The sequence below is a fragment of the Setaria viridis genome, chromosome 6, assembly GCF_005286985.2.
Source record: "Setaria viridis chromosome 6, Setaria_viridis_v4.0, whole genome shotgun sequence".
NCBI classification, from domain to species: Eukaryota; Viridiplantae; Streptophyta; class Magnoliopsida; order Poales; family Poaceae; genus Setaria; species Setaria viridis.
In genome coordinates, this window is record NC_048268.2 from 8,073,567 (window position 1) to 8,101,549 (window position 27,983).

The 27,983-nt window shown below is 44.9% G+C and overlaps 4 protein-coding genes and 1 pseudogene across 4 annotated transcripts; all 5 read left to right on the plus strand.

Moving 5' to 3' along the window:
* Nucleotides 1-679: 679 nt before the first annotated feature.
* On the plus strand, nucleotides 680-1,514 carry LOC117862178 (pollen allergen Phl p 2). The gene has a single exon (XM_034745705.2). It carries the CDS (start codon nucleotides 806-808, stop codon nucleotides 1,346-1,348), a length of 543 nt encoding a protein of 180 aa, XP_034601596.2. The 5' UTR covers nucleotides 680-805; the 3' UTR covers nucleotides 1,349-1,514.
* A 1,614-nt stretch (nucleotides 1,515-3,128) lies between these two features.
* LOC117862130 (pollen allergen Phl p 2) lies at nucleotides 3,129-3,875 on the plus strand. The gene has a single exon (XM_034745646.2). It carries the CDS (start codon nucleotides 3,206-3,208, stop codon nucleotides 3,560-3,562), a length of 357 nt encoding a protein of 118 aa, XP_034601537.1. The 5' UTR covers nucleotides 3,129-3,205; the 3' UTR covers nucleotides 3,563-3,875.
* Nucleotides 3,876-12,592: 8,717 nt separating this feature from the next.
* On the plus strand, nucleotides 12,593-13,211 carry LOC117862115 (pollen allergen Phl p 2). The gene has a single exon (XM_034745625.2). The coding sequence runs from the start codon at nucleotides 12,641-12,643 to the stop codon at nucleotides 12,995-12,997; it is 357 nt and encodes a 118-aa protein (XP_034601516.1). The 5' UTR covers nucleotides 12,593-12,640; the 3' UTR covers nucleotides 12,998-13,211.
* A 1,848-nt stretch (nucleotides 13,212-15,059) lies between these two features.
* Nucleotides 15,060-15,713, plus strand: LOC117862107 (pollen allergen Phl p 2). The gene has a single exon (XM_034745618.2). It carries the CDS (start codon nucleotides 15,137-15,139, stop codon nucleotides 15,491-15,493), a length of 357 nt encoding a protein of 118 aa, XP_034601509.1. The 5' UTR covers nucleotides 15,060-15,136; the 3' UTR covers nucleotides 15,494-15,713.
* A 5,454-nt stretch (nucleotides 15,714-21,167) lies between these two features.
* Nucleotides 21,168-27,158, plus strand: LOC140223172 (uncharacterized; annotated as a pseudogene).
* Nucleotides 27,159-27,983: the final 825 nt, after the last annotated feature.

Genomic DNA, 27,983 nt, shown 5'->3' on the forward strand with positions numbered 1-27,983 from the left:
ACTATCGCCAAAGAACACCACATAGTTTGAGGTGAACTTGCAAGTGTCCGAACAGCTAGTTCAGTCAAGAAAGACGACCATCTAGCGGACCGAGAACTTTTTTTTGATAAAGGGGTGACCGGGGACTTGGTACCGTGTAATGAAGAGAGAGAAAAATGGTGAAGGAAGAGAAACATAGCATACTGGTCTAGGATTTTTGTTTTCGAGCCAATATGAGGATGTCTGGAGCTCGGTGTACATTTTCACGGAGCGGGGTACTCCCTTCATCATGCAATGTTTGTCCATAGCATACTAAGCGCATAGACCACACAAGCAGTTTTAAAAAAATCCATGTGAAATTACCACTACAACCCTATTAAACGTCATAAGTCTATAGCATAATAATTTATTTTTGAACTTTTAATTAGGGGAATATTACAATAGATACTCCTTTGCTATCATCATGGACAAACATTGTAAAATTATTTTCTACCGAGATCATGGACAAGCGTTGCAGAAGGAACCGAGTATATAACAATCTCCACAAGAGCAAAAGGTGATTTATTGTTTTTAGTTAGTATATATAAAAAAGAAGAAGTAGAGGCTAGAGAGGCGATGAGGACCGCATGCCTGTTCTTTTCTTCTCTTTTCTTTTTTGAGAGGAGGGTATAAAAAGAAGAATAGAGATTAGAGTGGCGATGAGGACTGCATGCATTTCTGTTCTTCTCTTTTCTCTTTTTGAGAGGAGTGCATGCCCTGCGCTTCTTCTTTTGTGTGAGACCAACACAATCGGGACTACCAAGCTCGGATTTTAGCAATTGAGTACATGTGTCGGTCGTTGAACAAGCTGACCAGCGATGTCCGTGGCGCACCGTACGTCCAATGCTCAGCTTCCTTCCCTCCACCACCCATAAATACGTACCCAGCTGCAACTCGATCACCACACACACGCATCCCCCCTCAATCCATCAAAGAAACAAGCAAGGTCACACCTCGCTACCTCGCCACAACAATGGCCTCCAGGTCCTCCATCCTGCTTGCTGCGGCTGCGCTGGCAGCTCTTCTAGCCATCGGCTCATGTGGCTCCGCGCTCACCTTTAAGACCGGCCCCGGCTGCAGCGCCACCCGCCTTGTCCTCATCCCCAGCACCGCTATTTCCGAGGTGGAGGTAAAGGAGAAGGGCGCCAGCGACTTCTCGGAGCTGAAGGAAGGGCCGGCCGGCACCTGGACGCTTGAAAGCAAGGCACCTCTCAAGGGCCCCTTCTCCATTCGCTTCGCCGCCAAATCCGGTGGCTACCGTGTCGTCGACGACGCCATCCCCGCTAGCTTCAAGTCCGGCTTCAACTACAAGACCAGCCTCCAGGTCTAAGCAACGGAACGTACCCACACGCTTTGGAGTTGGATGGGAATTATATTAACCTCCAAATAATTTTTCGGGCCTGCATGCCAACGTGCTAATATTTTCTTCTGTGGTCGGCCACTCTTAGACTACGGTATAGGGCAAATGTTTAACTGCTGATGTCCATCCGCTCATGTACATTGTATGCATGCATCATGCGTGCATCGACTAGCGGTTCTGCCCATTGTTGAAATGTTTTTTTTATCAAATCCTGTGATTCGATTAATCAAAGTGAAAAAAACAAAAAGAATTGTCTGTATTTCATCGATGATCGGCCTTATTGAGGATTTGCAAATCTAGAATTTGATGACTATTTGTAAAGAAAGAAAATCAATGGTCACGTAAAATCTTGCCATTTTGACCTATCATAGAATTTGAAACTAAATTTTGATGCTCCCCTGGCAGGCAGCAACGAAGATAGATTTGTGCAGCAATAGATGCTGGTTTGGACCCAACAATTAGTTGCGAACCTTCACGTGAGATCCAGAAGGGGCTGCTAATTTAAAGATGACATCAACATTTTAAGCCGAGCAATTATTGTTTACTCTAAAGGAATCTCAAAATCCTGGGAGGCCATGTCCCCTACTCCGCTTTGATTTACACTAAGCTCCGCCGGTGCCAACAATGGGAATAGAGTTGAGACATGGCAAAGAAAGGAAGGTGTACCATAGAAAAAGGGAGGCATGCTGTGGACTTCTCGGCACCGGAGGCAAATGCTAGGAAGATAGGTTGGACAGATCAGTAGTAGTAGAATGGGATTGAAGACAATCCAACGATATGTTTGGGTGTAATAATGAGTGGGTGGTGGATCTTTGCTCTTGGAGTCCATTTGATGGTTAGGGGAATGGCAATGAAAAATCAATCAAGTTGACAATATATAAGGACAAAATAAAAGTCTTTTCTTTATATATCTCTCGCTGAAGAAAAAATTACAAACTCCATATTCTATGTTAGCCATGAAGACCACGAAATATCTCCATTTCTAAGATCCTATGGTATATGGTGTGCTAACCGTTGTGTGGTCTTGGAGAAGTAAGGGTTGAAGGAGGTCATTGCACTGGACTGTTACCTAGGTGGCTAGGCCAGCTTTTTGTTCTTTTCCCATTAAATTAATATTTCCTTTTATATTCTACAAATATAAATATATTTTTCTTCAAATACTGAAATGTCACATTTCAGATATTCCTAGGAATCCAAAAAGGGAGGGGGGTGTTAGTATATTGCAATGAAGCTCCTACATAAGCTGGTCCCTCCTTATGCAACTTATGCAATGTTTGTCCGTAGCACACAATGTACCTGAACATTAAGAAAAAGTCCATGTAAAATGACCACCCATGTCTATTAAATATCATAAGACAACAATTTCTCTTGTAGCTCTAAAACATCATAAAATGTTTCTCTCCTAAATCATTGCGTAATGAAGGGAGTATATTATAGTCTCGCCGTGACCGGAATAAGCGAGGACGAGTTACTATGTTTTTGTTTATAAAAGCAATAAGTAGAGAGGCGATTTATTGCAGAAATAAGAAATAAGACTATCTTTTACTGTGTGTATTGCGCTTATATTCTCCTTTTTGTTGAGAGGAGAGCAAAACAACAGAGACCACCAAAGCTCGAATCCATTTATAGCAATTGTACATGACCTTGCTCGTTGAACAAGCCGGCCAGCGAGCTTCATGGCGCACCGCACATCCATGCCCGGCTTCTTGCTCCCGCCGCCAATAAATACGTGAAACATCAACCACTACACACACACATCCATCCCTCGCTCGATCAAGAAACAAGCAAGGTTACGCACGCTAATAGCTTGCTAGCTCTCCACCAACAATGGCCTCCAGGTCCTCCATCCTTCTCGCCGCCGCGGTGCTGGCCGTGCTGCTGGCCGTGGGCTCATGCGGCTCCGCACTCACCTTCAAGACCGGGCCGGGCTGCAGCGCCACCCGCCTGGTCCTCATCCCTAGCACCGCCATCTCCGAGGTGGAGGTCAAGGAGAAGGGCGCAAGCGACTTCTCGGAGCTCAAGGAAGGCCCGACTGGCACCTGGACGCTCGACAGCAAGGCGCCGCTCAAGGGCCCCTTCTCCATCCGCTTCGCTGCCAAGTCCGGTGGCTACCGCGTCGTCGATGACGCCATTCCCGCTAGCTTCAAGGCCGGATCCGTCTACAAGACCAGCCTCCAGGTTTGAGCGACACATCGGACGCGCGCGTATGGCATTGGATGGAAATTTATATTGACCTCTAAATAAAATTTCAAAAGAGATCGGGCTCACATGCCAGCGAGACATTTTTTTCTATGGTTTGCTGATTGGCCGCTCTTAGGCTACAGTGTAAGGCAACTATGGAACTGTTAGTGTCCGTTCGTGCATGGTGCACGTATGATGTATGCATGCATGGCGCATGTGTCTATATCGATCGGTGCTCGAGCAAATTGCCTAAATGTTTTCTTTCAAATCCTATGATTTGATTAATCAAAGTGACAAATAAAAAGGATTGCCTGTATTTGATCGAATGACTGCATAATTGAGGATTTGCAAAATCTTGTCTCATTGAAATTGATTTTGACTAATTTTCCACATGGCACCGTTTCAAGCTTTATATGACCAAAGGTGCAGAACACCTTTGAATTGTTTAGAAGCAGGAGAAACAGCAAACCTTGGACCTGATTTGGTTATTGAAGCTGAAGAAAAAATTCAAAAGGTCCGTAAGCATTTGGAGATAGCACAATCAAGACAGAAAAGTTATGCCGATAAGAGAAGACGACCTTGGGTCTTTAAAGTTGGAGATTTTGTATATCTCCGAGTATCACCTATGAAAGGAGTGCAATATTTATGAGTCAAAGGAAAGCTAGCTCCGAGGTATATTGGTCCATATGAAATTTTAGAGCAAAAAGATCCTGTTGCTTACAAACTCTTACTGCCAGACCAACTCTATACACTTGGTGTGGTTCTTACTTCCTGAAGAACTTCTAGAAGATCCAGAACTTGACTTGGAACCATAATTTACCTATGAAGAAGGACCTAATAAGATTTTGGATCATAAAATACGAGATACTCACACCAAAAGTATCAAGTTTTACAAGGTACAGTGGAAGAACCACACCAAGGATGAGGCTCCTTGGGAACAGGCAGAGAACCTGGAATCCAAGTATTATGAACTTTTTGAAGAGGTTTGAAATTAGATGGATACAAAAGCAGTCCCCTAATTTCTTTTATGGGGTTGTAAAGAGAAAACTATGACACATTTTCCTTGAGAAGAAGTCGAGCATTTGGAATCTTGGGATGAGATTTTTTTAATGGGGAGAGGCTGTAACACCAAGTGTGTTTCAAACCTAAAGAAGACCATCATTAGGTCAATGATGAAATTTGGCTTACAAGGAGGTATTATGAGTTAAGTCAAATTTGGGTCAAATGTGGTAAAAAATTCAAATTAAAGATTCAAATTTCGAAAAATTTGACCAAATGAGGAATCAAGAGTTGAAAGTGCTTAGAATCCAATGGAATCAAGTTCGAGAGGAAATTCAAGTCATAAGGACCTCAATGGCGTAGTTAAAGTTGTTGACTAGCGTCAACTTGAACAAAATCAGGAAAAATTCGTAAGTCTGTAAATTTGATCAAGTGACCATTTTTGGATTTGATTTCTGAAGAAAATCATCGTAGAGACCCTGGAGGATTTTGGACTACAAATGATCTTGGGTATCCAGTGAGTATTTTGGACATGTTGTTGATAAGGAAAAGAGACATTTAAATTTTAAACTAAGGCTCGTAGTTTGAAAGTTGTGCAGTTTTCAACTTAGCAAATAAACTGAATGAAGTCTAAAAATGGTGCTAAGTGGGCAAATTTGGGTCAAGATTTTGAGAAAGTTTACATTATCACATTGGACAAGATCATGCAAAATGGAATCTCCAGTCTATGGTTAACCAATGTCAGTAGCTCTTGTACAAGGAAAAGGAGGTTTAAGTATTTAAATGTGAGCTCAAAATTTTAATCTTGCACTATTTTGGTGTGGACTGTTTAACCGAAGAACGTGTTCAAAGGGTTCAGTTTAAGCTCGAGTTTTGTTCATGTTCAGAAGCTTCGATCTCCAAATCCGTTGAGCTAGGGAACAAAAGTCCTATCTATGACTTGTAGTTGAGTGAACCATCTCCAACTTTGGTTAAAGGATTATGACAGATTGGTGATCGGTTTGTGCAGATTTCATTGATAAGCAGCTAGGTTTTCCAGTGAAGGTTTGCTCTGCCACCGCCTCTTGGCCACCTACTTGCCTGCTTGCTTGCTGGCGCCGCTGCTTTACTTCGCGTTGTCAGGCATGCATCCCAGGTCCACAAGTAGGTCCTGTGCGGCCCACTAAGGGGCGTACTCGGACACAATCAAGACTAGGGGGCTACGCGGGAAGAAGCGTATCCCACTCGGACTAGTTAGGTAGGCATATGGAAACTACTCGGTCTACACCGAGTAGAACTCTGTAACCATACCCGACTAGGATTCAAACTTGTAAACCTACCCTCCCGAGTATATAAGGGTGGGCAGGGACCCCCCTTAAAGACAACTTCTTCAAGTCATCCAAGCTCAATACAACCAACTTACAAGACGTAGGGTATTACGCGATCTAGCGGCCCGAACCTGTCTAAATCGCATTCCTTGCGTCACCATTGACTCCTTGATTCTCGACGGCCCTTACCGCACAAAAGACCACCTAGGGTACCCCCTAGGTGGGTTGCCGGTATAAAACACCGACAGCTGGCGCGCCAGGTAGGGGAAGTCGTCGAGTTTCTCTATGCGAGCTCGATGGCAGCTGTCGTTATCAAGCATGTTTTCACCTTCGAGGCAGGCGCAACTTTTGTTTTCGGATCTTGGCTCCGTATCGCTGACGACACTGGATCGTTTCAATGCCAAATCATCAACATCCAGGAGAAGAAATCTCTCGACAAAAGCCTTTCTCAGCTGAAAACAGAGGATTCGGTCAGGAAAAACCAAAATTTCAAAATCAACAACACCGAGTTCGACTACGCTGCGGACTCGACCCCAGTTCGGACTAGTCACTCCCAGTCATTTCACAAATCGACTTCGACTCCAAAACGGTTCCCATACGGACTCCGCAATACAGCCGAGGTCTACTAAGGTCTCCTCACTCGAACTCAACTCGAACACGGGGAAGACAAAGGCGACGACTCCGACTCGGACTACGTCCCAGAGATCCCCCTATCAGGACTAGCCCAAGGTCTGGTAATAACTTCAACATCACAAGGCAGATTCGTTCACTGGTTAGGAATGAGACCATCTCTCCTTGCCCGCAACTACGAGTCACGCCTCGTCGCTCATATAGACAACCTCCCGTACCAGGAAGGCATCCCACTCACTTCAAGCCGCGAGGAAAGTTTCACAGAAATTGCAACATCAAGCTCTGGAAGCTACTACCCAAACAGAGAAGTCTTTATCATTACTCAAAATAACAACGCGGGTACTAGCCAACAGAGAACCCCTCGACGGATAGCACAACTCGACAACGTCTCAGAGGACGAGTCATCAGCTAACGTCCCACAAGATGAAACTTCCGATCAAAGAAACCAAAGAAGGATGCGCAATATTACTCAGGCTGAACAACGACAAATGCTGGCTACAAAAATTCCCATCACAAACCTTGAAAGAGCATTGACGCAGTACAGGCTCAAGAGCACAACACTCCACTCGCGGCAATTGCCTCAATCAATCTTATATCAACTCTCATATCTCAAGATAGAGATAACGAAATCACAGCTCAACTTGCACAGCGAGGCAACGGACTAATTGCACAACTCGCAGAACAAGGTTACAAGCTACTCAATAAGGAATCACCAATCCCATCTTTTCCTCGCATTACAGCTCATCAAGAGGGCAGTAGAGGTGCTACAATCAACAATGGCTTCCCTGAAGCACAAAGAAATAACAACGAAGTAGTCAACCAACCATTGCAACATAGCCAAGGACCGAGCAAAAATGAAGCTCCAGTGCGACAAAAAGATGTTGGAGAGGTCAGCTGCACCAATTCCGCAAAAAGTCCTCACCATGTCCGGAAAAATCATGAAGTATCGCATTTCAGTGATCTACGAGAAATAATCAATAGTCGACGCGAGCAAGAAGTCGACAATTACAACCACTTTCCTTCCTTCACAACTCAGGTAATGAGGACAAGACTGCCCGAAAACTTCAAGCCAACAGGAATCACTAAGTATGATGGCAAGCAAGACCCAATTAAATGGCTCCGATGTTACTCGTTGGCAGTCCAGGCAGCCGGAGGCAATAACGGCACCAAAGTCATCCATTTTCCCATATGCATGGAACCCGCACCTCTAACATGGCTTGGGTCGCTCAAGCCTAGATCAATTGACTCTTACCAAGACTTGACGAAAGCTTTCACCAAAAACTATGCCGGCTCCATGACTAGACCAGGCAACAACATCGACCTAAGTTAAGTAAAATAGAAAGAAGGCGAAACAATACGGGACTACTTACGATGATTCTTCGAAAAGAAGGCCACTATAGTCAACATTTCAGAAACAGTCATCATCGAGTGTTTCCAAAATGGTCTCTATGATCGACGAACATACCAAGACTTCGGCAGACGATGACCAACCACTGTCAAAGATCTCAAAGTCATGGTGCAACAATAGGAAGACGAAGAAGATAAAGAGCGAGAACGGTTCGGCTCTCATCGCAACCGCAGGCGCGACAATAACAACCATGACCAGGATAGAAACAACCACAGCGATACTCAAAACAACTTTTCGAGCAATCAAAATCGCAAACAAAAACCCGACAACACAATCGCTTCCATGACTAACTCAGGGAAGAAGGGATCCCGCAAAACTGATGATGGGCCAAGCTTCACCGAACTACTCAAAAAACAGCGCCCATTGCACCCGACTAGCAAACACTTAGAAATAGACTGCTACAGCATGCGCCGAGTAATGCAAGATTTGCCCGCACCACCACCTCCCATGGAGTACAACAAGAAAAAAGATAAAGGCAAAAACAAGGTCCACAACGATGAAGAAGGAGAAGGCGACTTCCAGACTACCTCCAAAACAGTCAACGTCATTTTTGGTGGAATCCTAGGCACCACATCCAAGCGGTCCAGTAAACTGGTACTCAGGGAAATCATGGCCATCGAACCAACAGATCCAACACCGCTAAAATGGTCAGAGGTACCCATAACCTTCAGCAGAAGGGACCAATGGACAAAATTCTCAAAACTAGGTCGATTTCCCCTAGTACTTGATCCTGTTGTTGCAGGCTCAAAACTGACAAAAGTACTCATTGATGGCGGAAGCGGACTCAACGTCATTTTCACCAAAACAATACGGAAAATGTGTCTTGACGTCACGGACATGCCCATTCCAACAGACTCACCCTTCTACGGAATAGTACCAGGAAACGCAGCCATACCACTAGGACAAGTCGTCCTGCCAGTCATTTTCAGAACTAAGGAACACTACCGAACCGAGTACATTAGATTTGAAGTCACCTACTTCGAGACATCTTACCACGCCATACTCGGGAGACCAGCTCTAGCTAAGTTTATGGCTATACCACACTACAATTACCTGGTACTCAAAATGCCAGAGCCCAAGGGAGAACTAACGCTATGAAGAGATTTACGGCGATCCTACGAGTGCGACACTGAAGCAGTGGAGATTGCCGCAACCTCTCAAGCACCCAGCCCTATGCAACAAGTTTTCTTAGCTTCAAAGAAACTTCACCCAACAGAACTTGAAATACCAGAAAACAAGTCAGGGTCAGCAAAGGTGAAGCCAACAAATGAGAAAGACTTCAAAACAGTTGATCTCCAGACCGGCGACTCTTCTAAGACAGCTTTGATTGGAACAGGGCTAGACCCTAAATAGGAAATCGCGCTCATCAGTTTTCTTCGGGCAAACCACGATATCTTCACTTGGAAACCAGCTGACATGCCTGGTGTGCCCAAGGAACTGATTGAGCACTCTCTAAACGTTAATCCCAAAGCTACCCCAAAACGACAGCGCCTCCGTAGGCTCGCCCAAGATAGACGAGAAGCGATCAAAAAAGAGCTAGCCAAACTACTCGTAGCAGGGTTCATCAAAAAAGTCTTTCACCCTGACTGGCTAGCCAATCCTGTACTTGTTCGCAAGAAAAACAACGAATGGAGAATGTGCGTCGATTACACCAACCTCAACAAACATTGTCCAAAGGACCCCTTTGAACTACCCAGGATCGACCAAGTAGTCGACTCTACAGCTGGGTGCGATTTGCTATGCTTTCTCAACTGTTACTCGGGTTACCATCAGATAAGCCTCAAAGAAGAAGATCAAGCTAAGACAGCCTTCATCACTCCATTTGGGGCCTTTTGCTACAAAATAATATCATTTGGATTAAAAAATGCGGGAGCAACTTACCAACGAGCTATACAGATGTGCTTCGAAAAGCATTTGCATCGTAACGTAGAAGCTTACGTAGACGACGTAGTCATCAAAACAAGAAATCAAGAGGATCTAATTGTCGATTTGGAGGAAACCTTCTCAAGCCTACGAGCTTTCCGATGGAAGCTTAACCCTACCAAATGCATTTTTGGAGTACCTTCCGGCAAACTACTCAAGTTCATCATTAGCCATCGCGGAATTGAGGCTAACCCGAAGAAAATATCTGCCATAACAAACATGCACGCACTGGCTAGCATGAAGGATGTGCAGAAACTCATGGGCTGCATGGCAGCCCTTAATCGATTCATCTCAAGACTTGGAGAATGAGGACTACCCTTCTTCAAGCTTCTCAAATGGTAGGACAAGTTTAAATGGATAGAAGAGGCAGACAAACATTGACGCAACTTAAAGACTTTCTGTCAAAACCACCAATCCTTACTGCTCCATCTCCAAATCAGAACTTGCTCCTATACATAGCGGCTACTACTCACGTCATCAGCACCGTAGTAGTAATCGAGCGGTCTGAGCCAGGCCATGTTTACAAAGTCCAAAGACCCATATACTTCGTCAGTGAAGTACTCTCAGACTCCAAAACTCGGTACCCGCCAATACAAAACCTACTCTACGTGATTCTGCTCACTTCACGAAAGCTGCGACACTATTTTCAAGAGCACTGCATTACAGTCATCACCAACTTCCCGCTCGGTGAAATCCTCCACAATGGAGATGCCACAGGTAGAATTTCTAAATGGGCAGTAGAGCATGGAGCTCTATCTTTGGACTTCAAACCAAGAACAACCATCAAATCTCAGGCTTTGGTCGACTTCATAGCTGAATGGACAGAAAACCAAGTGCCAACACCAGTGGAGAGGCCAGAGCACTGGGTAATGTACTTTGACGGTTCCCTCAAACTCGAAGGAGCCGGCGAAGGCATGCTCCTCATTTTCCCAAAAGGAGACCAACTCAAATACGAACTACAAATCTTTTGGGAAGTCTCAAACAATGAAGCTGAGTACAAAGCACTGCTACACGGCCTTCGTCTTGCAATCTCCCTCGGAATCAAAAGACTACTCGTATACGGCGACTCACTAGTCGTTATAAACCAGGTCAATGATGAATGGGATCGAAACAAGGACAACATGGACGCTTACTGCAAAGAATTCCGCAAACTGGAAAATAAGTTTTCAGGCTTGGAATTTCATCATGTCGTCCGCAACAACAACGTAGCCGCTGACGTATTATCAAAAATGGGCTCGACTCGTGCAGAAGTTCCAGCAGGAATTTTTGTACACGAACTACATAAACCGTCCATACTAGAACATGTTACACCACCAGTGGTCAAAACTACATAAGTTACTTGGGAAATTATGATGATAGAAGTCGACTGGAGGACACCCTTCATTGACTACATCAAAGACCATAAGTTACCATCTAATAAAAATCAAGCTGAGCAAGTTTCCCGATGAGGAAAAAACTACGTATACAAGCTCTACAAGAAAAGTGCATCATCAGGGGTGCTCATGAAGTGTGTCACCCGAGAACATGGCCAAGAAATCATAGAAGAAATTCACAAAAGAATCTGTGGCAACCATGCATCTTCACGAACGATAGTAGGCAAGGCTTTCCGAGCAGGCTTCTACTGGCCCATGGCGTTGGCAGATGCAAAACAATTGGTCCGAAAATGCCAAGGTTGTCAATTCTTCACTAAATAACAACACGTCCCTGCCTACAAACTAGTCACAATCCCTCCAACATGGTCTTTCTCTTCCTGGGGGCTAGACATGATAGGAGCACTGCCAACTGCGCCAGGAGGTTTCAACCGAGTACTCATGGCCATCGACAAATTCACCAAATGGATCGAGGTCAAACCAGACACTTGCCCCAAGGCAGACTGAGTCCTCGACTTCTTGGATGAAATCGTACACCGTTACGGTTTTCCAAACAGAATCATCACAGACCTGGGATCCAACTTCAACAACCATGACTTCTGGGAATACTGTGAGAATAGTGGAATTGATGTCCGCTACCGCCTTGCCACCGAAGCATTCGTACGCGTCGCGCACATGCTATAGAGCCATAGCTGGCCTCCTTACTGCCTTCCCTGGCCCATAAAGATCCAAGCCACCACTGCTATCTCTTTCTTTCTCTCTACTGCAAGAACACAAGCCGCCTCGCGACCGATTCCTCGAACCTCGCTGCCTTCCAATCCACCTCCTCTCGTCCACAGCTCCACCAACCACCCAACTCCACTTCCGGCACCTCAATAGATACTCCTTTGATATCATCATGGACAAACATTGTAAAATTATTTTTTACCGAGATCATGGACAAGCGTTGCAGAAGGAATCGAGTATATAACAATCTCCATAGGAGCAAAGGTTGATTTATTGTTTTTAGTTAGTCTATATAAAAAAGAAGTAGAGGCTAGAGAGGCAATGAGGACCGCATGCCTATTCTTTTCTTCTCTTTTCTTTTTTGAGAGGAGGGTATAGAAAGAAGAATAGAGATTAGGGTGGCGATGAGGACTGCATGCTATTCTGTTCTTCTCTTTTCCCTTTTTGAGAGGAGTGCATGCCCTGCGCTTCTTCTTTTGTGTGAGACCAACACAATCGGGACTACCAAGCTCGGATTTTAGCAATTGAGTACACGTGTCGGTCCTTGAACAAGCTGACCAGCGATGTCCGTGGCGCACCGTACGTCCAATGCTCAGCTTTCTTCCCTCCACCACCCATAAATACGTACCCAGCTGCAACTCGATCACCACACACACGCATCCCCCCTCAATCCATCAAAGAAACAAGCAAGGTCACACCTCGCTACCTCGCCACAACAATGGCCTCCAGGTCCTCCATCCTGCTTGCTGCGGCTGCGCTGGCAGCTCTGCTAGCCATCGGCTCATGTGGCTCCGCGCTCACCTTTAAGACTGGCCCCGGCTGCAGCGCCACCCGCCTGGTCCTCATCCCCAGCACTGCTATTTCCGAGGTGGAGGTAAAGGAGAAGGACGCCAGCGACTTCTCGGAGCTGAAGGAAGGGCCGGCCGGCACCTGGACGCTTGAAAGCAAGGCACCTCTCAAGGGCCCCTTCTCCATTCGCTTCGCCGCTAAATCCGGTGGCTACCGTGTCGTCGACGACGCCATCCCCGCTAGCTTCAAGTCCGGCTCCAGCTACAAGACCAGCCTCCAGGTCTAAGCAATGGAACGTACCCGCACGCTTTGGAGTTGGATGGGAATTATATTGACCTCCAAATAATTTTTCGGGCCTGCATGCCAACATGCTAATATTTTCTTCTGTGGTTAGCTGATCGGCCACTCTTAGACTACGGTATAGGGCAAATGTTTAACTGCTGATGTCCATCCGCTCATGTACATTGTATGCATGCATCATGCGTGCATCGACTAGCGGTTCTGCCCATTGTTGAAATGTTTTTTTATCAAATCCTGTGATTCGATTAATCAAAGTGAAAAAAACAAAAAGAATTGTCTGTATTTCATCGATGATCGGCCTTATTGAGGATTTTCAAATCTAGAATTTGATGACTATTTGTAAAGAAATAAAATCAATGGTCACGTAAAATCTTGCCATTTTGACCTATCATAGAATTTGAAACTAAATTTTGATGCTCCCCTGGCAGGCAGCAACGAAGATAGATTTGTGCAGCAATAGTATGCTGGTTTGGACCCAACAATTAGTTGCGAACCTTCACGTGAGATCCAGAAGGGGCTGCTAATTTAAAGATGACATCAACATTTTAAGCCTAGCAATTATTGTTTACTCTAAAGGAATCTCAAAATCCTGGGAGGCCATGTCCCCTACTCCGCTTGATTTACACTAAGCTCCGCCGGTGCCAACAATGGGAATAGAGTTGAGACATGGCAAAGAAAGGTAGGTGTACCATAGAAAAAGTGAGGCATGCTGTGGACTTCTCGGCACCGGAGGCAAATGCTAGGAAGGTAGGTTGGACAGAAGACAATGAGGCTACAGATCAGTAGTAGTAGAATGGGATTGAAGACAATCCTACGATATGTTTGCGTGTAATAATGAGTGGGTGGTGGATCTTTGCTCTTGGAGTCCATTTGATGGTTAGGGGAATGGCAATGAAAAATCAATCAAGTTGACAATATATAAGGACAAAATAAAAGTCTTTTCTCTATATATCTCTCGCTGAAGAAAAAATTACAAACTCCATATTCTATGTTAGCCATGAAGATCACGAAATATCTCCATTTCTAAGATCCCATGGTATATGGTGTGCTAACCGTTGTGTGGTCTTGGAGAAGTAAGGGTTGAAGGAGGTCATTGCACTGGACTGTTACCTAGGTGGCTAGGCCAGCTTTTTGTGCTTTTCCCATTAAATTAATATTTCCTTTTATATTCTACAAATATAAACATATTTTTCTTCAAATACTGAAATGTCACATTTCAGATATTCCTAGGAATCCAAAAAGGGAGGGGGTGTTAGTATAAGGTACATGGCCATGTGCGGACATGGGAAGAATGATCGAAAAGATTTGTATTAAGACCCGATGTTTTTTCTTGTCCTTTTCTAATTAAAGTAATATTTCATTTTATATTCTACAAATATGATATGTACATCTTTATTTTTAAATGCCGTGATGTCACCCTTCATACTCGCAAAATCTAAGAGTTCCTAAAATTCAACAACAACGGAAGAGTTCCTAAAATCTAAGAGTACCTGGCAAAGACGTTGTCATACCACAATACTGCAATGAAGCTCCTACATAAGCTGGTCCCTCCTTATGCAACTTATGCAATGTTTGTCCGTAGCACACAATGTACCTGAACATTAAGAAAAAGTCCATGTAAAATGACCACCCATGTCTATTAAATATCATAAGACAACAATTTCTCTTGTAGCTCTAAAACATCATAAAATGTTTCTCTCCTAAATCATTGCGTAATGAAGGGAGTATATTATAGTCTCGCCGTGACCGGAATAAGCGAGGACGAGTTACTATGTTTTTGTTTATAAAAGCAATAAGTAGAGAGGCGATTTATTGCAGAAATAAGAAATAAGACTATCTTTTACTGTGTGTATTGCGCTTATCTTCTCCTTTTTGTTGAGAGGAGAGCAAAACAACAGAGACCACCAAAGCTCGAATCCATTTATAGCAATTGTACATGACCTTGCTCGTTGAACAAGCCGGCCAGCGAGCTTCATGGCGCACCGCACATCCATGCCCGGCTTCTTGCTCCCGCCGCCAATAAATACGTGAAACATCAACCACTACACACACACATCCATCCCTCGCTCGATCAAGAAACAAGCAAGGTTACGCACGCTAATAGCTTGCTAGCTCTCCACCAACAATGGCCTCCAGGTCCTCCATCCTTCTCGCCGCCGCGGTGCTGGCCGTGCTGCTGGCCGTGGGCTCATGCGGCTCCGCACTCACCTTCAAGACCGGGCCGGGCTGCAGCGCCACCCGCCTGGTCCTCATCCCTAGCACCGCCATCTCCGAGGTGGAGGTCAAGGAGAAGGGCGCAAGCGACTTCTCGGAGCTCAAGGAAGGCCCGACTGGCACCTGGACGCTCGACAGCAAGGCGCCGCTCAAGGGCCCCTTCTCCATCCGCTTCGCTGCCAAGTCCGGTGGCTACCGCGTCGTCGATGACGCCATTCCCGCTAGCTTCAAGGTCGGATCCGTCTACAAGACCAGCCTCCAGGTCTGAGCGACACATCGGACGCGCGCGTATGGCATCGGATGGAAATTTATATTGACCTCTAAATAAAATTTCAAAAGAGATCGGGCTCACATGCCAGCGAGACATTTTTTTCTAAGGTTTGCTGATTGGCCGCTCTTAGGCTACAGTGTAAGGCAACTATGGAACTGTTAGTGTCCGTTCGTGCATGGTGTAAGTATGATGTATGCATGCATGGCGCATGTGTCTATATCGATCGGTGCTTGAGCAAATTGCCTAAATGTTTTCTTTCAAATCCTATGATTTGATTAATCAAAGTGACAAATAAAAAGGATTGCCTGTATTTGATCGAATGACTGCATAATTGAGGATTTGCAAAATCTTGTCTCATTGAAATTGATTTTGACTAATTTTCCACATGGCACCGTTTCAAGCTTTATATGACCAAAGGTGCAGAACACCTTTGAATTGTTTAGAAGCAAGAGAAAGAGCAAACCTTGGACCTGATTTGGTTATTGAAGAAGAAGAAAAAATTCAAAAGGTCCGTAAGCATTTGGAGATAGCACCATCAAGACAGAAAAGTTATGCCGATAAGAGAAGACGACCTTGGGTCTTTAAAGTTGGAGATTTTGTATATCTCCAAGTATCACCTATGAAAGGAGTGCAATATTTATGAGTCAAAGGAAAGCTAGCTCCGAGGTATATTGGTCCATATGAAATTTTAGAGCAAAAAGATCCTGTTGCTTACAGACTCTTACTGCCAGACCAACTCTATACACTTGGTGTGGTTCTTACTTCCTGAAGAACTTCTAGAAGATCCAGAACTTGACTTGGAACCGTAATTGACCTATGAAGAAGGACCTAATAAGATTTTGGATCATAAAATACGAGATACTCACACCAAAAGTATCAAGTTTTACAAGGTACAGTGGAAGAACCACACCAAGGATGAGGCCACTTGGGAACAGGCAGAGAACTTGGAATCCAAGTATTCTGACTTGAAGAGGTTTGAAATTAGATGGATACAAAAGCAGTCCCCCAATTTCTTTTATGGGGTTGTAAAGAGAAAACTATGACACATTTTCCTTGAGAAGAAGTCGAGCATTTGGAATCTCGGGATGAGATTTTTTTAATGGGGAGAGGCTGTAACACCAAGTGTGTTTCAAACCTAAAGAAGACCATCATTAGGTCAATGATGAAATTTGGCTTACAAGGAGATATTATGAGTTAAGTCAAATTTGGGTCAAATGTGGTAAAAAATTCAAATTAAAGATTCAAATTTCGAAAAATTTGACCAAATGAGGAATCAAGAGTTGAAAGTGCTTAGAATCCAATGGAATCAAGTTTGAGAGGAAATTCAAGTCATAAGGACCTCAATGGCGTAGTTAAAGTTGTTGACTAGCGTCAACTTGAAAAAAATCAGGAAAAAATCGTAAGTCTTAAAATATGATCAAGTGACCATTTTTGGATTTGATTTATGAAGAAAATCATCGTAGAGACCCCGGAGGATTTTGGACTACAAATGATCTTGGGTATCCGGTGAGCATTTTGGACATGTTGTTGATAAGGAAAAGAGAGATTTAAATTTTAAACTGAGGCTCGTAGTTTGAAAGTTGTGCAGTTTTCAACTTAGCTGATAAACTGAATGAAGTCTAAAAATGGTGCTAAGTGGGCAAATTTGGGTCAAGATTTTGAGAAAGTTTACATTATCACATTGGACAAGATCATGCAAAATGGAATCTCCAGTCTATGGTTAACCAATGTCAGTAGCTCTTGTACAAGGAAAAGGAGGTTTAAGTATTTAAATGTGAGCTCAAAATTTGAATCTTGCACTGTTTTGGTGTGGACTGTTTAACCGAAGAACGTGTTCAAAGGGTTCAGTTTAAGCTCGAGTTTTGTTCATGTTCAGAAGCTTCGATCTCCAAATCCGTTGAGCTAGGGAACAAAAGTCCTATCTATGACTTGTAGTTGAGTGAACCATCTCCAACTTTGGTTAAAGGATTATGACAGATTGGTGATCGGTTTGTACAGATTTCATTGATAAGCAGCTAGGTTTTCCAGTGAAGGTTTGCTCTGCCACCGCCTCTTGGCCACCTACTCGCCTGCTTGCTTGCTAGCGCCGCCGCTTTACTTCGCGTTGTCGGGCATGCATCCCAGGCCCACGAGTAGGTCCTGTGCGGCTCACTAAGGGGAATGGCAATGAAAAATCAATCAAGTTGACAATATATAAGGACAAAATAAAAGTCTTTTCTCTATATATCTCTCGCTGAAGAAAAAATTACAAACTCCATATTCTATGTTAGCCATGAAGATCACGAAATATCTCCATTTCTAAGATCCCATGGTATATGGTGTGCTAACCGTTGTGTGGGCTTGGAGAAGTAAGGGTTGAAGGAGGTCATTGCACTGGACTGTTACCTAGGTGGCTAGGCCAGCTTTTTGTGCTTTTCCCATTAAATTAATATTTCCTTTTATGTTCTACAAATATAAACATATTTTTCTTCAAATACTGAAATGTCACATTTCAGATATTCCTAGGAATCCAAAAAGGGAGGGGGTGTTAGTATAAGGTACATGGCCATGCACTACGGGAAACAGGAAAGATGCCGAGTGCCAGGGGCACTCGGCGAAGCCCCAAAAAACACTCGGCAAAGCGTTTGCCGAGTGTAACACTCGGCAAACGACACACGGCAAAAATCTTGACGGCAAACACTGGTTCGCCGAGTGTTTTGTGTCGGGCACTCGGCAAAGACTTTGTCGAGTGCCCAGAAAACACTCGGCGAACAATTATTGAAAAAAATAAAAAAAATCATGTTCCAAACCAGCACATCCTGCTCCGCCGCCGCCGCCGCCGCCACCTGCTCCGCCGCCGCCACCATCCACACCGCTGCCAGCCACCGCCACTGCTTCCCGCCGCCACGCCATGAAGCAGATCCGGTGGAGGGGCCGGGCGGGCGGCGGATCCGGGGCCGGGGGCGCCGGGCGGCGGCGGATCCGGGGCCGGGGGCGTCGGGCGGCGGCGGATCCGGGGCCGGGGGCGCCGGGCGGCGGTGGGGGGCGCTGGGCGGCGGGTGGCGGCGGGAAGGAGAGAGGAAGAGGTGGGAGTAGAGTGACGAGTGGGAGTGACGGGGGAAAGAGGTGCGGTGCGGCCGGGACTTAAGGTGCGGCCGGGACTTAGTCCTTGGGGCCGGGGAATTAAGTCGCCGAGTGTCCTAGGGTGACACTCGGTGAAGGGTTCTTTGCCGAGTGTCTACCCTAGGACACTCGGCAAAGCTATTTTAAAAAAAAATTTAAAAATATCTAACAGTTTCAAAAAATTATCAAAAATTTACATGAAATAATATATATTCTCTATTGACTGTACAAAAAGTTTTGTAGTCAAATCAAAACTGGACCGTCATTTTGACTCCAAATCTTATGCAATCCTTCTCAACGTTACTATTTTTCTTCTGAAATACTTCGGTTTGTAAATATGGTACGTGATGAAATGGGCAAAACATTCTCAATTTTTTTCCACAGCCTCCACCTATGATATCATCACATCATGACAAATCTCATGATTTTCAGACTTTGCTTGTTTTTTTATAATTTAAAAATACCACTGCCACACGTTCATAGTCGTGTTTCCTGAACAAGATGTTCGAAATTTCTTGTCATTTCATGGGTCAGGTCTCAAATTGGGCCAAAAAACATGAATATCATTTTTCTACTCATTTTGTTCCATAATTTGAATCACTTGCAGTTCAAATTTGACTTATACCAAAAATTCCCTTGAAATGCAATTAATTAAATAAATATAGCAAATAAATCTAAAAATATACCAAATTTTAACATGGAGTACCACATGTTGTATGTGGGAAGTAGGAAAAATTTCATGGTGAAAAGAGGAAAAAAATTATTTTTTTGCCGAGTGTCAAAAAAAACACTCGGCGAACCCCCTCTTTGCCGAGTGTTTTTTTTGACACTCGGCAAACCCCCCTCTTTGTCGAGTGTTTTTTTTGACACTCGACAAAGAGGGGGGTTCGCCGAGTGTTTTTTATTTGACACTCGGCAAAGCCCCGATTTGCCGAGTGTTTTTTATTTGCCGAGTGTTTTTGGCTTGGCACTCGGCGAAAAGCTTGTTAGCCGAGTGCTCGAAAAAAACACTCGGCAAAAAAAATACACTCGGCAATTTTGAACTTTCCCGTAGTGATGTGCGGACATGGGAAGAATGATCGAAAAGATTTGTATTAAGACCCGATGTTTTTTCTTGTCCTTTTCTAATTAAAGTAATATTTCATTTTATATTCTACAAATATGATACGTACATCTTTATTTTTAAATGCCGTGATGTCACCCTTCATACTCGCAAAATCTAAGAGTTCCTAAAAATTCAACAACAACGGAAGAGTGTGGTACTAGATACCTGGCAAAGACGTTGTCATACCACAATACTGCAATGAAGCTCCAAAATAAGCTGGTCCGACGAACATATGATTGAGCTACACCCGTTTATCGTACCTCTACTGTAAAGTTGAGAGGTTGTTGGCTATCGCTTGGTTATCCAAGACATATAAGACTGTCCCTAAGGAACATCAAAATGTTTTTTGGAAGTCATATATTCCTGTTTCGTAAACAAGAGCGACAAGATGCCGCGTCCATGAGCCCCCGAGCGCCGTCGCGCCGCCAGCGCGACACTCAGCTCGCCCCGTCCGCTGCAGCATCGCTGCTCCAGCGGAATGACGGCGAGAGCGCCATAGCTGGCGGGGCGCTGTCAGAGGCCGTGATGGGGGATGCTTCGCCTACCCCATCAACACCGTCGGAGTGGCCGGAGTTCTACGGCGGACGGAAATGCTCTGCGCCACCGAGAGTACAATCGGCAGACCCTTTGGTTGGGCAGCGGTGCCTTCCGTCCGGCTCCAAGTTCTAGCCTCTTGCAGATGAGCTAAGCTCTGTCGAAGAGCAAAACCAGAGCTCATGGCCCGAGGAACGAATGCCGGCCGACGGTTTCTTCAGGGATGCACTGGCGGACGACTACTCCGTTGAGGACATTCTCACGGTGGAGGATCATCTCGAGGAGGCGGTGGAACCGACCCCTAAGGTACGTTCAGTGTCTTGTGGCGCAGATATGAGGAGCAGTTTGCGAGCAAGCCGGAGGGTCGATGCGGTGGCTCGTCGGAGATTTTCAACAAAGCCATGGCGCGGCCCTTTGCCGAACCGAGGTTGTGCCGGAATATAATTCGGGGATGCCTTCGCCAGGGCCCGGGTCGCGACATCGAGGAAGCATCTCGCTGGATCCGGCGGCGGTGAACTAACACTTCAAAGAATGGCGGCGGTGCCCCTGTCGTCTCAACCTCCGGCGACCGTCGGCGTCAAGGAGAGGCGGGAGCTTTTGAATTTCAAATCGGGAAGACAGGAGCCGCGAGATCCCGGAGCATGCTGTCGACCGACTGGGAAAACTGTCCCTGGGCTGGGCCGTACCATTCTAATAAGCAATAATAGAGGAAAAACGGGCCGGTTTAACTTTTCCACAGGATTGTGCCGTTCTTTTTCTAACGCAGGACGGCCGCGAGCTAGGGTTCTGGAAATCGAAGCGTCTTCCTCGAGTGCGCCATCGCTGAGCGACGCTTCGTGTGCACCGCCCAATCATCCCTCACTAGCGCCGATGCAAGGAGTTGGGGCCGGAACGGGAGCTGGAGGCCGGAGCTCTGAACCTGGTGCCGCCATGGAGCGCGCTGGAGCTGGTGGCCGCCATGGCCGCGGCTCCGACGGCCCCAGACTTGGCCGCGGCCGTGGCTCTGGCCACAGCGGCGGCGAAGATTACTACGAGGAAGAAGATGGCTACTACGGCGGGGGAGACTTCCATGGAACCGAGCATGGCTTCGCCCCTGGCTACGGCGACTACTACGACAGTGGCCGTGGGCGGGGCTGGCCCAGGCGGGGGTTTCGGCCCCGCGGCACTCGGGGCTTCGCCGCCCGTCGTGGTGGTCGCACGGGCCGCCCCGGTCGTGGAGCAGCTCCTGGACGCGCGGCTGCTGGCAGGCATGGTCCTGCACTGGAGGGTAGGAGCGCCCCAGCCGGCAGGGAAGCGCCAAAGGCAGCACCTATTCTGCCGTCAGGTGTTGATGGAGGACACCCTGATCCAGCCTTATTTGCACCTTATGCCGGTTCGAGGTCCACGGAGCTTGACAAGGCAGTGGGTGAAGGAGAGGTTGATGTAGCTCGAAATGGTGGAAAAGCGAAGACGTGCAGTAGGTGTTCTTTTTGAAGGGCCATGCGGCTGCAGACTGCAAGACGGAGATATACTGCGATATCTGCGATGGGCACGAGCATGTTAACCATCGTTGTCCCGTGCTTAACCATCGTTTATATGCATAACTTTAATTTTCTTAACAACTTACATGATAATTTTTATAGCACAACTTGTATTATATACATAACTTGTAAGCATAATATTACCATAATTTTTACTATTGTATTATATACACAACTTGTAAGCATAACATTTATCATAATTTTTACTGGAGTGTTGTTAAACAATTTATGCATGTGTGTTATACACATAAAGGATATTTAGTTGAGTACAAAATTGTGTTACAAAATTGGATGAAAAAAGGAAAAGAAAAAAAAGACACACACGTGCAGCCAACAGGTGCGCGTGCAGTTCGAGGGCATGTGGGCGGTGGGCCCTGGCCTGCAGCTCCCATCGTGCGTCAGGAATAGCGGCAACGTACGTGGGTCAAATCATTATTCCTACGCGCCGATACCTAGGAAGAAGGACTCCAAAACTGCGCTCGTCAAAGTCATTGGTGGCAGACTTAGCCTTGATCAAGTTGTTGTGCAGCTGCAAAGGTTAGTGCCTGGGAAGTGGAAGTGGGAACCAGAGGAACGAGATGATGGATCTTTTGTTGTTGCCTTTCTGTCTAAAGCAAAGGTCTATTGCTTATGAAGATACGGATGTACGGGGGAATGGAGTTTCCACCAGTGTTCGTCTGCAATTTGAGGAGTGGCATGTCAAGGAGGAAGGTTTTTTGTTACAAAAGTGTGGGTTTGTGTCACCAGGATCAGCAAGAAGCTTACACCCCGTTTGGATGTCTAAATTGAAGCTCGGAATTGATAACTGGAACCAGGACAAACGAATTATGCTATTTGGATGCTTATAGAATTGAGAATTGGTATTGGGAACCAATACCGTGAAATCCAACCGCAACTAAAACAACCCTCCGTCAAAACCAAGCTGCACCCCTCCGTATTGGAAAGAATTGGTTTGTTCTTCTCCTTCATCGCCCAAACTCCGCAACAGACAAGCACCGCAGCTGGAACTCCACCCTCGACCTCCATCACGGAGGTTCTCCGCCACCGGAGATTCCTCCTTCCTCACCGCTGCAGCCACATCCTCTTCTTCCTTGCGCTGAGTGCCCCCTCATCTTCCTCACAGCTGTGTCCCCTCATCTTCTGCGCGGCCATCGACCCTCATCTTCATCCTTAGAGCCAGCGTCCCCTCCGCCTCTTCCTGACTTGCCGCGGCCGCATATGCTTCTTCGTTCGGCGCCTCGTTGGGAAGCGACCGCCGGCAGTGGGGGCATATGCCACTCATCGAAGCAGCGGCTGGCAGTGGGGGCCGCGCTTCCCCTGCCTCCCTCCATGATGAACCACACCGCCCCACCGCCGGTGACCTACGCCACGCCTCTCCTGCCTCCCTCTGTGATGAGAAACGCCGCCCCACCGCTGACGACCTCTGTCGCTCTACTTTCTCCCTCCCTTCATGGATCTGGGCACGGACGGACGAGGAGCAGGGACTGGTTGTTGGGCGCCGTTGCCGGCAATGGAAGGAGGAGCGACAAGGGGCTAGGCACGGGGAAGAAGATGAGCCAATGCCAAATTTCTAGTGATGCACATCCAAACACAAATTGGTATATGCCGTCTCCTTGAATTCCATCTGTGATTTCATCTACATCCAAACAATAGCTTTGGTATTGTGACCTATTTCCAAAACCTCTCTGATTTGGTATTGAGACCAATTCAATACCAAGCCTCACAATATCGACATCCAAACGGAGCCTTAGGGAATTCTTGAAACCTTTGGGCGATTGGTTCCATGCTTGGTTCCACCCAAACAGTGGATATGAAGACGACACGCAAGAACAACTTTGATAGAATTCTTGTTGTTGTTTTAGACTGCAAGTTAATCCCAACACAGCTAGATACAGTTATCGGAGCCCATTACTTTGAACTAAAGTTCACAGTTGAGCGCCTGGGTTTTGATGAGAATGGTGACGAGGTGGAGATGGACTTTAGTCATGGTGAGGACAAAGGAAATGGAGACATGGATAAGGACAATGTGCATGAGGATCAAGATGCAGCTAGAGATCCTAAGAGGTCTAGATGTGATGACATGATCATGGAGGACATGACCAATTCCTCTAAGGACAATGGGGCTGCAAACAAACAATCCTTGGAGGGTGATGCAAACATTCATGCAGTCGAGTGCGGTGTACCTTCGGAGGCTGAAATTCAGCGCCTAGCGAATGAAATTATTGATGGGGCAGTGATGAAAACACTGGACTTTTGTTGTGACAAAGTGCTTGCTGAGAGTGACAAGGACTTGATGGATGGGGCATTGGAAGATGTTCTATCTGAGGAGGAGGAGGATTTGTTTGGGGCAGTAGTGAATGATTCCCAAGGGAAAGGTGTTAGTGTGGTGGCGGAGGACAGCAATCTCCCTCCCTCTGTGATGCACATTGAGGTGGCTACCCAGGAGGTTCAGGTTGTTGGGAACTCAGCCTTGCTAGATAGCAGCTCTGCTGGGAGGATCACCCCTCTTGAGGCGGATGACTTGGCTGAGTTCAAGAAGTTGGGGTTGCAGATGGGAGGTGGAGAGGAGCTGGGTCAATTGATGAGAATGTGATGGACAAAACAATGAAGAGGACCACGTGAAAAAATTTGGAACCAAATGAAGGTAACCATATATCTTTCCTTTCTTTTCCTAACAATGTTGCTGCTGCCAATATCTCAAATCTAGGTGTAACTTTAGGCAATTGCTCTAAGGAAATTTTAGATTCTATTTCTTCACTTAGAATCATAGAACAAAATAGACTTTCAGCTAAACTTTCTAGTAAAGTTGTTGAAAATGAAGTTTCAGAGTCCGAGCTCTTGGATAATGATGATGACAATGATTTGGAGAACCTCACTCTTTGTCACTTATGTGGTGATTTGATGGAGGAGGTCATGGACTATGATAGTGATCACCTAAGTTGTGATTTTCAAGCTATCTACAAAAAGAACAAATCAAGAGCGTCTTTTAGAAAGAAAAAAGAGGCTAAGATTAGGATAGTTAATAAATGCAAAAATGGTTTAAAATGAAGGATATCTTTTGGAATAATAGAGGTCTTAGTGACTTGGCTAAATTTAGATTCCTATCAGACACCTCTAGAGAGCAGAAGCTAGACTTCATTGCACTCTTGGAGACCAGTAAAAAAGGTTTCTCTCAAACCTCCCTTAATAACATGTCTGCTGGACAAGACTTCCTTTGGCATTAGACTGAACCTCATGGTAGGTCAAGTGGCATCCTTCTAGGGGTTAATCTAGAAACCTTTGATATTGGAAGTATTGATGAGGGAGATTTCTATGTAAAATTCCATCTCAGAAACAAGGCTGATGGTTTCCAATGGGTCCTAGTAGCTGTTTGTGGGGCAGCTCAAGTGGAATTTAAGGAGGCTTTCCTAGCTGAGCTTGTGCAAACCTGTGCAAAAGAAACCTTGCCAATTCTTGTTGGTAGGGATTTTAATATCATTAGAAATCCACAAGAGAAGAATAATGATAAATATGATGATAAATGGCCTTTCTTGTTTAAGGTTGTTATATATGGCTTAGACTTGAGGGAGTTGGAGATGTCTTTCCGAAAATTCACTTGGGCCAATTCCAAATATGTACAAACTTTTGAGAGGTTAGACCGAGTATTAGTGAGTACTGAGTGGGAATCCAAATTCCCTCTATCTAATGTTCAAGCATTGAACAGAGAAATATCATATCACACCCCACTTGTCCCAGATACAGGCAATGGTACACATTCTCGTAGTCAACCGTTGCTCAAGTTTGAGCTTGGATGGCTGTTATGAGGTGGCTTTACTGACTTAGTAATAGGAGTGTGGAACAAGGAAAAAGGGGTGGTACACCGATACAAAATGGCAGTTTAAAATCCGAAGACTTAGACAATTCCTTAGAGGCTAGGCCAAAAACATGAGTGGGAACTATAAAAAAGAAAAGGCTGAAATCATTAGGAAGGTGGATGAATTAGACAAAAAGACTGAAGTTCAAACTTTGAGTAAGGTTGAGCTTGACCTTAAACAATGTCTAAAGACACGCCTAGCTCAATTGCTACAAGAAAAGGAATTAAAATGGTACCAAAGAGCCAAGACAACTAAGTTGTTACATGGCAACTGCAATACCAAATATTTTCAACTTGTAGCGAACGGAAAACATAGAAAAACAAGGATTTTTCAGCTTGAACAAGAGGAAGGGCTGATAGAAGGTGATGAAAAACTAAAGAGTTACATCACTAACTATTATAAAGGCCTCTTCAGGCCCCTGAAAGAAATAATTTCTCTATGGTGGAATCTATTAGGGATGATATTACACAGGTTTCTAAGGTGGAAAATGGCATTCTTACCTCTACCTTTATGGAAGAAGAAGTCAAAAATGTGATCTTTCAAATGGAACCTAATAAGGTGCCGGGACCAGATGGTTTCCCCGCCGATTTTTACCAAACTTTTTGGGAAGTAATCAAAGGAGACCTAATGGCCCTCTTCCATGAATTTCACAAAGGTGATCTACCTCTTTTAGTCTTAACTTTGGTAATATAACCTTATTACCAAAACAAAAGGAGGCAAAGCAAATACAACAATTTAGACCTATCTGGCTTCTAAATGTGAGTTTCAAGATTTTTACCAAGGTCATGTCAAATAGAGTGGCTCTAGTAGCCCAGAAGATCATTAAGCCATCTCAAACTACTTTCATGACTGGTAGAAACATTATGGAAGTAGTTATTTTACATGAGACCATTCATGAGATGAACAGGAAAAGGTTGGATCGTTTGATTCTAAATTTAGATTTTGAAAAGGCTTATGACAAGGCCAATTGGGCTTTCCTTCAACAAATGTTGAGGATGAAAGGATTTTCACCTATATGGTGCAAATGGATTGACCAAATTGTTAGAGGGGGCAGTGTAAGTATTAAGGTGAATGATGAGATCGAACACTACTTTCAATCCGAGAAAGGACTTATTCAAGGAGATCACCTCTCACCAATCCTTTTCAATCTAGTTGCTGATATGTTGGCAATACTCATTGAAAGACCCAAGGTAGATACTAAATTTTGTGGAGTTGTTCCGCACCTGGTGGATGATGGCCTTTCGATCCTCCAATATGTGGATGATACTATCCTTTTTATGGAACACAACCTAGAACATGCCAAAAACCTTAAACTAGTATTAAGTACCTTTGAGCAGTTGTCGGGTCTTAAAATCAATTTCCACAAAAGCGAAATCTATTTGTATGGAGAGGCCAAAGAATTTGAGGATGAGTATGTTACAATCTTTGGGTACAAATCAGGGAATACCCCTTTCAAATACCTTGGCATTCCTATGCATCATAGGAAACTATCCAATAAGGATTGGATCATGATCGAGGAGAGATTCCAAAAGAAGCTTTCCAGCTAGAAAGGAAAACTTCTTTCAGTAGGAGGAAGGCTAGTCCTAATAAATTCAGTTTTGACTAGTTTAGCCATGTATATGCTCTCCTATTTTGAAGTGCCTAGAGGTGTGCTTCGCAAGTTAGACTACTATCGCTCGCGGTTCTTTGTGCAATGCGATGAACATAACAAAAAGTATAGACTCACTAAGTAGTGCATCCTCTGTAGGCCTGAAGATTATGGTGGGTTAGGCATTCAAAACATAGATATCCAAAATAAATGTCTTTTGATCAAGTGGTTATTCAAACTAATCAATGAGGAAGGAATTTGGCAAAACCTTCTAAAAAGGAAGTACTTGTCAAATAAGACCTTAACCCATGATAAAAGATAACCAGGTGATTCCCATTTTTGGTTTGGACTTATGAAAGTTAAATATCAATTTTTGAAATGTGGCTCATTTCGGGTCCATAGTGGTACCGAAATTAGATTTTGGGAGGACACTTGGATCAGGGATAAACCACTTGGAGCCACATACCCTTCCCTATATCACATTGCAAGGAAAAAGACGCTATTGTGGCTCATGTGTTAAGTACTACACCACTGAATATTTCCTTCCGTAGAGCATTGGTTGATGTGAACATGAGGGCATGGCATGATCTTGTGTCAAAAGTAGTGCTGATTTAACTTACCCATGACAGAGATACTTTTGTTTGGAACCTACATAGTAGTGGTATATTTTCAGTCCGCTCTATCTAAAGATCTATGATACAATGTGGAATTATTCTCTGGTGGAAAAGTGAGCATTAGTCCCAGTTGGAGAGAGTCATATCTCTCCAATATCCAACCGGAACTA

Bases quoted from the DNA above. Each gene is read 5' to 3' on its own strand.
- LOC117862178 (XM_034745705.2), top strand. From the start codon at position 806: ATGTGTCGGTCGTTGAACAAGCTGACCAGCGATGTCCGTGGCGCACCG.
- LOC117862130 (XM_034745646.2), top strand. From the start codon at position 3,206: ATGGCCTCCAGGTCCTCCATCCTTCTCGCCGCCGCGGTGCTGGCCGTG.
- LOC117862115 (XM_034745625.2), top strand. From the start codon at position 12,641: ATGGCCTCCAGGTCCTCCATCCTGCTTGCTGCGGCTGCGCTGGCAGCT.
- LOC117862107 (XM_034745618.2), top strand. From the start codon at position 15,137: ATGGCCTCCAGGTCCTCCATCCTTCTCGCCGCCGCGGTGCTGGCCGTG.